The sequence below is a fragment of the Trachinotus anak genome, unplaced genomic scaffold (assembly GCF_046630095.1).
Source record: "Trachinotus anak isolate AG129_WGS33_773 ecotype Australia unplaced genomic scaffold, CSIRO_AGI_Tana_v1 ptg000028l, whole genome shotgun sequence".
Classification (NCBI taxonomy): domain Eukaryota; kingdom Metazoa; phylum Chordata; class Actinopteri; order Carangiformes; family Carangidae; genus Trachinotus; species Trachinotus anak.
In genome coordinates, this window is record NW_027273879.1 from 18,958,491 (window position 1) to 18,970,375 (window position 11,885).

General features: G+C 39.9%; 1 protein-coding gene across 1 annotated transcript; it reads left to right on the forward strand.

Moving 5' to 3' along the window:
• Positions 1-1,589: 1,589 nt before the first annotated feature.
• On the forward strand, positions 1,590-11,874 carry c7b (complement component 7b). The gene is made up of 19 exons (XM_071465864.1): positions 1,590-1,742; positions 2,611-2,659; positions 2,802-2,863; positions 3,068-3,143; positions 3,611-3,752; positions 3,952-4,096; positions 4,229-4,367; positions 5,356-5,484; positions 5,655-5,898; positions 6,231-6,344; positions 6,538-6,704; positions 7,479-7,707; positions 7,986-8,157; positions 8,447-8,534; positions 8,730-8,862; positions 9,035-9,226; positions 9,713-9,809; positions 9,939-10,120; positions 10,261-11,874. Exons 2-19 carry the CDS (start codon positions 2,654-2,656, stop codon positions 10,437-10,439), a joined length of 2,496 nt encoding a protein of 831 aa, XP_071321965.1. The 5' UTR covers positions 1,590-1,742; positions 2,611-2,653; the 3' UTR covers positions 10,440-11,874.
• Positions 11,875-11,885: the final 11 nt, after the last annotated feature.

Here is an 11,885-nt window from a genome sequence, read left to right on the forward strand (position 1 = left end):
CGTACTTTTCTTAATCTTTCTTTTGCTGTAATTGTTATTTTCAAAGCCGTTGCCACAATGCTGAAATCCTAAAAAAGGAAAAAAAAGACAATAGACAAATTTTGATTTTTTTCAAGAATAAAAAAATACAAGTATGCAAACAATAAGTATACAATACAATATAAAAATACAAGCAACAGTATTAATAACCACCATGTGTACGTTTCCAGCAGATGGATGTGGAGACAGACTGCATCATCTGCACAGGGAAGCTAAATGTCACGGTGAACGGACCACCAACAAAACACAATGTAACATAATTCAATAGAAACAGCCACTTTACATGATGATGTGAGAAGCTGAAGGTTGGTGTCTAAGTGATGTCTGCATTTTTCTGGTGGGAATTATTTTTGCTGCAATGTTTTCATTTCCCATGTTCATATTGTATTGTAAAATCAATCCCCTATATGAGTGTTGAAGGCTATAATTGTTAGGTTACATATTTAACCTTGAACACACACACACACACACTCACTATACCCCCACATATACCACACATACAGGCACTTCATCAGGCACATGCACACTGCCACCTTATTCAGTATCTGTATTTCTGTTAGGTATTATTATATGTATATAATGCTTTTTTGTATAAATCAACTAAAATTCTGTTACTTTTATGGCTGCTGAGCTTGAAGAGACGTCCCCACAGTTTTACTGTATGAAAGTATAATGACAATAAACCTCTATTTAGAGATTCAGTTTTGTCCAAAATGTCTTCTGTGAGGACGCATTAAAAATCTCTGACCTTGATCGGGTTTGAACTGTGTTGCGTTTGGATCACAGATCGTTGGATAATCGTCATACTCCATTAAGTCAACCATTTAAAATCGTGGCCTATCGAAAGTAAATATTTTTTTATGCTTATCTAAATCAGGAAAGTAACTACAAACCATGAGGTGCACGCAGTGTCAACATTTCAACAAGTCAACATTTCCCCGTGAAATGTATGATATGTACATTCATTTCATTATGTTTGTTAGTTTCACTTGTCTTGTAAAGTGCAAGGTTTTTTATGCACCATGTGTCAAGACTATGATCAACCTCACAGGGGATAAAGGAATTCATCAAATGATCAAATTGAGCTCGACTGCATGTTTTCTTCGGTGAAACTGGGTCTACATGTAATGGAACTGCGCCTCCACGCTCTCACAGCAGTCGACCTGTTTCCCAGCCTGTGGAGTCACATTTCAGAAGCCTACGTGTTCAGGCAGTAGAACATGTGAGGCTCACCCACTCACATGTCAGCTATAAGTTGTTTTTGGCCCTGTGTCGTCAGACCACACCACACACAGGCTCTGAGGAACACTCACACACTCTCCACATGGTCTGCATAGCACACACACACACACACACACAAACAAAGTTGTGTCACCGTACTTCAGAGGACATTACACTGTCTATTTCTAGGAGACCTCCTCTAACCGTAACCATGTTTGCTACTTGCCTAACCCTAACCTAACTTAACCTACAGCCTGTGGCCAGCATTCCCAACCACAGACACACACACACACACACATACACACACACACACACACACACACTCACACACACACTGCCTGCCTGGGGAACTACAGCATGTCATCACTGTTGTGGTGCTGGACCTTACAGCAGAAATTAGATCGCAACCACGACTGGGCCTCTGACGACTCCCTCATCAGGTGGTGGTTTCCTGACTGGACCGAGGATTAGATCCAGATCTGGTAAAAGAGCTTTTGTTCATATTGGTCCTGTTTTCTGGAATAAGACGCATCAGATCAGTCACAGCTATGTCCATATTCAGAAGAAAATTTAAAGTTTCCGTACTTTCTGACTGGACATGAGGTTTTTCAGTGTGTTTCGCTTTATGGGTGGTTTTTTATTTGTCTTATTTTCTTTTGGTGTTGATGAAATAAAAGGAAGTCGACATGACTAAGTGACAACAAATAATGGTTTCAGTTGTGCCCAAGATTAAAAGAGGGGAAGACTTTAAGACACTAAAACTATGTGGGAATGTATATGATAAGTAGAAGATGACCTATCTGCAGTCTGCAGTTCCTATTTTCAAATATAAAACAAACAAAAAATGTTAATATAACTATGAATAGTGCTTAATAATAAATAACTGAATGCTTGAATGAAGATATTGTTATCCTGGCTGCAAATATGAAATGTGGATTATATCAAAACTAGTAATAGTTATTCTTATGTGTATTTTGTGTTTTCACAACAAGAGTCAAACACGAAAATGGGATTTTTCTGACCTTTGCCTAAGCATGCAGACTCAGCTTCTGATAACCTTAATGAAGGCAAACAATTGTGAGGCAACAACCCCTGCCCTGTCCTCTTTTTTTGACATAAGCCGACTGTGTCATTGGACAAAGCAAAAAGCCAAACAAAGCATGACTGGATTTGGAACAAAGCTGTGGAAAAGAACAGCGGCTCTCTGTTCATGGCTCACTGAGTGAACGCAGGCGGTACAAATGTGGCTCAGATTGGATCAATCAGAATCAGTTTCTTCATCGTGGGAATTCCTGAACTTGGAGTTCTCTTGGGTAATCTGCCTCCACTTTATATGGCCCTGAATGTTAGGGTGCTGAACTAGAACAGAAGGCTGGACTCTGAGGACCACATCATGAAGGTACTGGAAACCCAACTGAATAGTGTTGTTTTAGTGCAGTCTGATTTCATCATGAATAATCTTATCTTCTATTTTTTATTTGGTTATGATTTTTTTTTATCATTTAGGCTGAGTAAACTGTTTTCCTGATTTTCGTTCACAGCTGGATTTGGCTGCAGCTCTGTCTTCTTTGGCGTTGTTGCTCGTCTTTCTGTTTCCAGTTTGGTGGGTGCTGTAATATGTCTTTTGGCTTAAAGTTGCGTATTAGCAGTGAAGGATTTTTTATTTTTCTTTCCTTTGTAATATAGTATATAATTGCATAAACTGTTACACTTGGTTATCACTGGTACCGTACGGTTCATAAACAAGCACTGAAGAGAAGAATATAAGATAAAAGTTTTTAATTATGTCATTGTCCTTTCCTGTCAGCTGTCAGCAGCCTGTGAACTGCAGATGGGGGCCTTATGGAGAGTGGTCTGAGTGTGATGGCTGCACCAGCACGAAGGTACTAAAAAAGCAACTCACACACACTTAACCAAGTCTGAACCATACGATACTGTACAGTAAATGACTACCCTTGTGGGGACCAGTGTTTTGTCCACAGATGAGGGTTGAGTCCCCACAATGCAGAGGAGTGTTTATAGGGCACATACAAATTATTACAGCAATGACCAAATAATCCAATGGTGACGGATGTTAACTTTGTTAAATAAATCCACTCAGCAGATTGTTGTTTATGTCTCTGGATTCAATTCCACTGTAAAAAATCTCTACATTGTCTAGTAGCAGTTGCCTCCATTGTGAAAATAAAAGGCAAAAGCACAACACCAAGGCTTAAGGTGTCATAACAGCTTCACAGCATTAGGTTATAATCACTTGGGACGTGAAACAGAGACACCAGAGAGAGCCTGATCATCATTACATTTGCTCTCTTCCTTATTTCATTAATGTGTATAATCACTTCCTTTTCAGGTGCGTACTCGCCACGTGGAAGTGTATGCCCAGTTTGGGGGTCCACCATGTTCAGGAGAGGCAACACAAACACAACCGTGTGTCCCACAGAAAAAATGTCCCCTGGAAACAGGCTGTGGAAACAGGTTCCGCTGCACCTCTGGTACGTGGCAACATACTGTATATTTATTTGTATATTTATTTTGGTGTACTGTATATTTATTTGTATATCTTATATATATATATATATATATATATATATATATATATATATATATATATATATATATATATATATATATATATATATATATATATATATATATAATAAAAGAAGGGACTTTTTACATTTTTTAATGCAGGTCAGTGTATCAGCCAATCTCTGTTGTGTAACGGAGACCAGGACTGTGATGATGGTCTGGATGAGAGAGGCTGTGACCTTGATAACAGCCATTACTCATGTGACCTTGAAAAAACGCCTCCCAACTCTGACATCACAGGCAGAGGGTGAGTCTCTCCACCACCAGGAAACTGGGTCTTTACTACAACTAGGAAGTTCAGATGACTGAATCAGTTCCTCATGTTGTCAACTGTTTGATAAGAGTCCATCAAATGGATTTGTTGTGTCATGTTTTACAGGTATGACGTGTTAACAGGGAAACTGAGAGCAGGTGTGATCAACACTAAGAGCTTTGGAGGACAGTGCAGGAAGATTTTCAGTGGTGACCACAAAGTCTATTACAGACTGCCACAGAACATCCTCAGGTACAGCTTTGAGGTGAGTTGACCAAGGAATGTGTGTTTGGTGGGCACGTTCACGGTCACAGTGCTGGCTTCTCCACCGTCAGTGTGTCACACACACACTGCCTGCCTGGCATCGTGCACGCTGACTCACTGTGATGGCTGACTGGGACACTTGATGGAACTGAGCCATGATTAACGAGATTCATCTAATCAGTTCCTCCTGATATGACGAGTCAAAATGTCTGTGATTAAAAAGGACTGTTAGAGAGTGAACAGTTGTTCATGTTACAGTGCGCATGTTTATTATTGTAACCATAACAACCAGGCCTGCCCCCATAGGGGCATATTTCAGGAGACATTCCTGCGGGTCGTATTAGAGGGTTGAAAAAAACTGCCTCTAAGGTTGCTCAGGTTGGAGGACTGGTTGGTACTGGTGGGTTTTTTAAATAAATATATATATGTATTTTCACCACTGTTTCTTCCTCCCAGTATTTTAGGGTGACTATACTTTCTGTCTAGGGACAACTGATCTTTGGCTAACTCTGACACATTTATAGAAACTGTTTGGTAATACATCACACCTGTTAAATAAACCAATAAAGTAACAAGAGTCAGCATCTTCAGCCATGCTAACAGCGCTGTAAGGCTAAGGTCAGCATGCTAACATTAGCATAATGATAATGCTAACATTGCTGATGTTGAGCAGGTGTAATGTTTAACTAGTCAGCATGTTAGCATTAGCTAGCTTCTTAGCATTAGCTAAGCTAAGGCTGATAAGAACCTCACTTTTGCAGACATTTTGTCATAAACAAAATACACAAGTATTGGAAAAATTAAAGGTTTAATCTGATGATAGTGTGAGATGATCATCTCTGTTATTACACTTCATTCTGTGGGGAACATGAATGCCTCAGCAATATTTTATGGGAAATCCTTCGAATGGTTGTTGAGTATTTCAGTCTGGACCAAAGTGGTGGACTGAAACCAAATACTAAATGTTGCTGTCTTTGTTTGTGCTGCAGGTGAGAGTAAACAATGATGAGAGCGATGAATCCTACGAAAGCTCCTGGTCCTACGTGCAACACATCCAGGCCAATGCCTTGGTGGGACACGACCGTCGTACCTTCCACAAAGAGGTCACTGACAATAAGGTAACGATGTAAACTCACAAATAACTTGTTATTTTGAGGCCTCTTTCTTACTGTAAGTGTTGTATGAACTTCGAGAATGAGTTACCGTCTTTAGGCCCTGTCACTATTTGTGTTAAAGGTCTAAATTCACCAGGAAATGACACACTGGTCTTACCCTCTCTATCATCCAGGCCTACAGATTGATAATCCTGAAGAATAAAGTGGAACTGGCACAGTTCCAAAACTCTGCCCCTGAGTATCTTACTCTGGCTGAAGGCTTCTGGAAGGCCCTGTCCTCGCTGCCGTTCACATACGACTACTCTGCCTACCGCCAGCTGCTTCAGACGTACGGCACACACTACCTCTCCGAAGGGTCACTCGGAGGCGAATACCAGGGGTTGTTGGAGTTAGACCGCCAGGCGCTCGCTTCATCCAGTAAGAACTGCTGATTTTTTGAGTGATTCAGCATGTAAAATGTGAAGGGGTTGAATGCGACGAGCTATATTTTTAGAAAATGTAATGTAATCACTAGATTTTTTCTTCTCCTGTCATGTGACCAAGTGGAAATTAAGTCACCAAGAAAGTTTTATCAAACAATTATTTTGAAAAAAAAAAAAAGTGGCCAGTAAATTTAGAAGAGATAGAATATGGACATAGTATTGATGTTAATAGGAACAAAAGCTTTAAAATATGTAATTGTGTCTCCTCTATGTCTCTAATTTGGTGGAGGATTCTGTTTTACATCTGTTGTTCCTGCTTGTGTACAGGTACAACAGATATAGAGTACCAGAGGTGTTGGAGAAAGGTGAAACGCCGTTTCTTCAGGAAGAAAGTGAAAACCGTCTGTGAAAAACTGACAAAATCTTTATCATCCAGCAATGGTGAGTGAAAGACTTCATATTTAGACTTTCAAACCACACTGTGTAGCTACTCAGGAGGATCAAAGAAATCTGTTTTTAAACTACTGAAATTTTACTTTGTCAAGTTTGGATTTGAACAAATGAAATTACAAACTGACAATTACACACACACACTCTAGACTGAGCTGTAATTTCTATTGTTATTTGTCCACAGAAAACAATGTTAACAGGATGCCCATTAAGGTCAACATTTTTGGTGGAGATCCAGCCTTCATAAGCTCTCTGGCTGTTCTGGATCTGGAAAACCCAGAAGCTAACGGAGAGGTCTATGATAACTGGGCGTCCTCTGTCAAAGACTTCCCTGAAGTCATAGACCAGAAGGTATGAGCTCAGCTGGTTACATACTGAGCGACTGACTCAAAAGCTCTTTTTTGATATGTTCTATTCCCTATTAGTCTTTACCTTTGTTTGCCATACATGTTGATTTTGTAGTGACACATCCTCAATACAATTTTATTTATGAAGCACCAATTCACAACAAGTTGTGAATTCTTCTTAAAGCACTTTTCTAATAGAGGAGGTCCAGACCTTCTCATTATAGTATTATTTACAGAGACCCAACAATTAAGAGGCAGAACCTTTGAACAGAACCAGACTCAGGGTGGGCGGCCATCTGCCTTGACCGGTTGAGAGAGACAGAGAGAGGGAGTGAGTGAGTGAGGAGGAAAGAAAGAGAGAGAGAGAGCCAGATTGATTGCAGGGGGAAACACCACCATGCAGTAATAGTAATAATAACTGGTCTTGATTTCAGATAGAACAAGTGGAGCCAGTGACCATGAGTTGAAGGCTGAACCCTGCAGGATGAAATAACAGCTCTTGCTTTTTTCAACACCAATTTAATCAGAGAATCTCTGCTCACTATACATTTCTCCACTAATAACATATGTATGTATATATATATATAATAACATGATCTATGTGTGGTAAATGAATGAGCATTTTTTTGTGTTCATTATCATATTATATACTTTTTTAGTAATATGATCATCCCTGAATTATTACTTTGTCTGTCAGATGTTTAGGATGTTTTTAGTATTCAGTGTATTTCTTTGTTTTCTATATATGCTCATTAATGAACTGTAAATTGTTTTCCAGCTACATCCTCTGTATGAGCTGGTGAAGGAGGTACAGTGTGCAGGTTTGAAAAAGCTCCACCTAAAAAGAGCCACAGAGGAGTACCTGGCGGAGGAGCATCCCTGTCACTGCCGGCCCTGCCAGAACAACGGCCAGCCGCTGCTGACGGGCTCCGAGTGTCGCTGCGTCTGCCGGCCGGGAACCTCAGGACAAGCCTGTGAGAGGGGAGCTGTGATTGGAGAGCAACCAGGTAAACAATTTTTTTTTTTTTTACATTTTTATTAAGGGTTTTAATTGCTGTCAGAAAGATTAATAAGAAATTAAAAATGAGTTAAAATAATAATCCAGTCTTAAAGTTAAGTTAAGTTAGTGTAAGTCACACGTATCTATGATATGTAACAAAACCTACTAAGAAAACGTACTAAAAAAAGTTAAAGGAGTTCAGCTGAAGTTGTATGTCACAGTGGCATCCAGTCAGCATCACGAACAAGACAGAACAAGAGAGAGAATCTTTGCTTTTTCTCTTAGGGGTGATCCACGGCAGCTGGAGCTGCTGGTCATCCTGGGGATCTTGTTCCGGAGGTCAAAGGTCAAGGACTCGAAGCTGCAACAATCCCACTCCCAGCAGAGGCGGCCGCTACTGCACTGGACTGCAAGTGGAGCAGAGTCCTTGTGAAGACCCAGACATCCAGTACTTACAGTAAGGACACAAACACACTAAAACTTGTTTGTCACTCTCTGTCCAAAGGAAGTATGGAGTTTATCTTGTGCGTACCTGAATGGGAAATTTTTGCCCTCAAAGCTTTGTTATAATAAATACACATACTTGCATGTTTTGAATATTTATATCTTGATGACCACCATATTATTATTATTATTATTATTCTATATTGTATATCCTTAATGATTTAAGAGTGATCAAATCATTTTGTCACATGTAATCCATTTCAGATAAACAGAGTTTTCTTACTGTAAACTGTTGTGTGCAGGATGATGGAACCTCAGTGCTTCAGTCTCTCTGTGACTCCACCAAAGACATGTGGTCCACCACCAATCCTCAGGAATGGATTTATTCAGGTGAGTCTGCAAAAGTGATATTTCCGTCATTGTCAACTTTGGAGACCCCTGAGCTTTTTGGTTTCAGTGACAGAAACTTGTAGCTCGTTTCAAATTATTGTTTTCTGTCATTAGTCTCTGTGTTGTTTTTAGCTGTTGTCTGGCAAATTGAAGCACAGGTAATTAAGTGCATGTGCTGTTGTATTTTTTTTGCAGAATCCCAAAGATTTTTACCTGGTTGGAAACATGGTGGAGTACTCCTGTATAGACGGACACTACCTCAGTGGAAACGCCATGGCTCAGTGCACTGAAAACCAGAGGTGGACGAGAGGAACGATGGTTTGTAAAAGTATGTCTTCACTTGACTAAGAAGAACTTTTTTTGTCTCATAGTTTGTTTATTAGCAGGACACATTAGATACTAGTCACTCTTGTGCATCCATAAGATGGAACTTACAAGTCACAATATTTTTATGTTTTCCTCACTTCCTCTTGTTCAAAATTCCTCTCTTCGTGTCCCAGGTTCCTCATGTGGGATTCCCCCTGTCAGCGGTGAAGTTATAGCCACGCCCACCAAAGCAGCCTATCAGATTGGAGACAAATTGTCCCTCTCCTGTCCTCCAAGTTTGGTGCTGGATGGTGAGGTGTCAGAGGTCATATGCAATCCCAGCCTGCAGTGGTCTCCCTCTCCAGCAGACGCTCGTTGTAAAGCAGGTACATTTATTCTCAGAATCAGATGTTTCTGCTGTAAAGCGTCAGACAGAGTTAGAGGCCGGCTGGTGAAGGTGGAACATGTAGTCACTGAAGAGCCAGCAGACTAAAGCAGAGCTTAAATCAGAGTGAGCGTAAGTGTGTTAGCAAACAGTTGCCATCAGCAGATACTGAGAAACATGAGCATTTATTTGGTGTCGTGTTTGTGGCCAACATTCACTCTGATTTTGGTCTCCACCAAAATATCTGACTCTTTAACTGCTAAGTGCTCCACTATGCCAAACTGTTAGCTGGTTGCTGGCTTTTACTGAAAACAGTTGCCTTCTTGAGTCAGAAAATGACGCTCTGAGACTGGGGAGGAAAACCAAAACTGAGCCACCTGACTCAACTGATGGACTATTATTATGAAGATACTGTTTATAGCCACTTTAAGACTGTGTTCTGAGGAGTATACTCACATCAATCCTGCTTTCTATATTTTCTTCTCAGCGCCTACTGCCCCCTCCCCTCCATCCGGCCTGAAGTGTAAACTGTGGGAGAATGTAGGAGAAACCGAGTGTGTGTGCAAAATGCCATTTCAGTGCTCGTGAGTATAATATTTGAGAATTATTTCTACATTCTACACAGGGAAATGTCCAGTCTAAGCAGTAAAAGCACAACAACAATTGAGAAACTGTGTTTTTTTTGGTTTTTTTTACTTTTTGTCTTTATTTAGGACTTCTCTGCAGTTGTGTGCCAGACTTAGCTCAAGCCAAAGCCGTTTACTGGGCGTTTGTCAGCTCGGAGCTCTGCGGTGTTTGGGGCGGGGCTTCACGTTGGCCAGTGACAGCGCCTGTGACTGGCCAGAGGAGACGTTTGAGTCCTGCGAGGCCTGCCAACCAGGGACAGTCTGTCAGGGTGAGTCTGCTGGACTCCTTCAAAGGATAATTCTGCTTTATTTTTGTAGTTTTGACCATCACTTCTTACCAAAATAAGACTTGAGGTTCTTAAACATGAGTATGTGACTGCATCAGTATCATTATTTTTCCATTTTCTAGAGTCAGCAAGAAAATGCGCATGCCTGACTGCATCAGAATGCCCTAAAGACTCCGCCCCACTCTGCGTTAACTCCAGTGTTGGCGGCGTTGCCATGACAATGACAGAGTGCGAGGTGGGGGCCAGAAGGTGTGCTGGGGAGCAGCTGACTGTGATCAGTATTGAGGCTTGTCCAGAATAAAGATGGTGGTTGTTTTATTCACTGTGAAGTATCACACTGTACATAGAGCAGTTGTTTGAATTGTAAATAGAGGATAAAAGATATTTTCTAACGCTTGAATGATGTAAATAGGTTCCTCTGCCATCCTGTGGTTTCTTTTTATATTTGTCATGGAGGACCAAGGGCGTAGGTTTGGTCTCAGCATTGGTAGGGACACAACAACCCTATTAACTTTTAAATAAGAACTATACACAGTAACAGATCAAAGACTAAAAGAAAGTAAACTTTAGGAATTCTGCATCCTACATAAACATTTTTATATTCCATAGGCCTACACCTTTCCCCCTTGATTTCCCATTTAAAACTAGCTCCACCTTGACCAGCTACATAAGTAAAATGCTGCTAATCCAGTGATGCATCGGTATTAATAATCTTAATTATGTAAGGTTGGTGATGTTAGGTAGCTAGCAGGTTTTCATTGTGGCTACAGGCTTGTTAGTGTTCTACCTATTACTTCCTATGGATAGTGAAATAAAACTCCTTTTGTCTCTTTTCTGGTGGCATGATATGGAAAAACATGTAGTTATGTGTGCTGTCCAGTTCAGGCAATGGAGGAAAGGGAGTCATCTGAAAGACTAAGGTTTCACCCATGCTTGAGTTCTGGACTGACAGCACTGATAACTTCACTCTGATATTGGTTCTGAGGACAGTAGGGATGCAAACCTACGCCCATGTGGAGGAGGGATAATTGAACACATACAGTATGTGTGTAAAGTAATAATGTTCTGTTCCGAAGGTTTAATTGATGAAATCTAAAATAAATGCCTTTGCTTTGGTCAAAGGAAGTTAATAAAACACTTGTCAGATTGCACTTTTGTTCTCTTGGTTTTGTTAAGATATGAAATATATAATATTTTAAAATATCTTGATTATGATTATGATTATGATATTATTGATTATGTGAAGTCAAAACTTGCATTTAAGAATTTACAAGGTTTGTGCAGGCATTTTGTTGCACCGCAGTGATTACTTATTCTTTTTGTTTCCTGCATTATCTTTGGTCTCCATTCTAGTATTGTTACTGGGCCTTTTTAACATCATTCAATCTTGAGTATCTGGATTTAGTTTGGTCACATTATTGTAATTTCATGGTTTTAAAAACTATATTGAGGTGAGATCAAAATAGTAAATACATACTTAAAGGTGCAGCAAGAGACAATTAATGACAGAAAAAAACAGACAATGTCATGATTTTTTTGATTTTTTTTTTATTACATGTGAAGCACATTGAGCAGAGTGAATATTCCAGTCTGTTCCTGTTATTAGACTTGACTGACTGAAGTGGCTCAGATCAAGTCAACGGACAAGTTACGTGAAGTTCTTGCTTGATTTACTGTATCACTAAATTCATGTTTTTTCATTTTCTTGGCAAATCAATAAAAAACCTTTTAAAGTACCATCATTGTG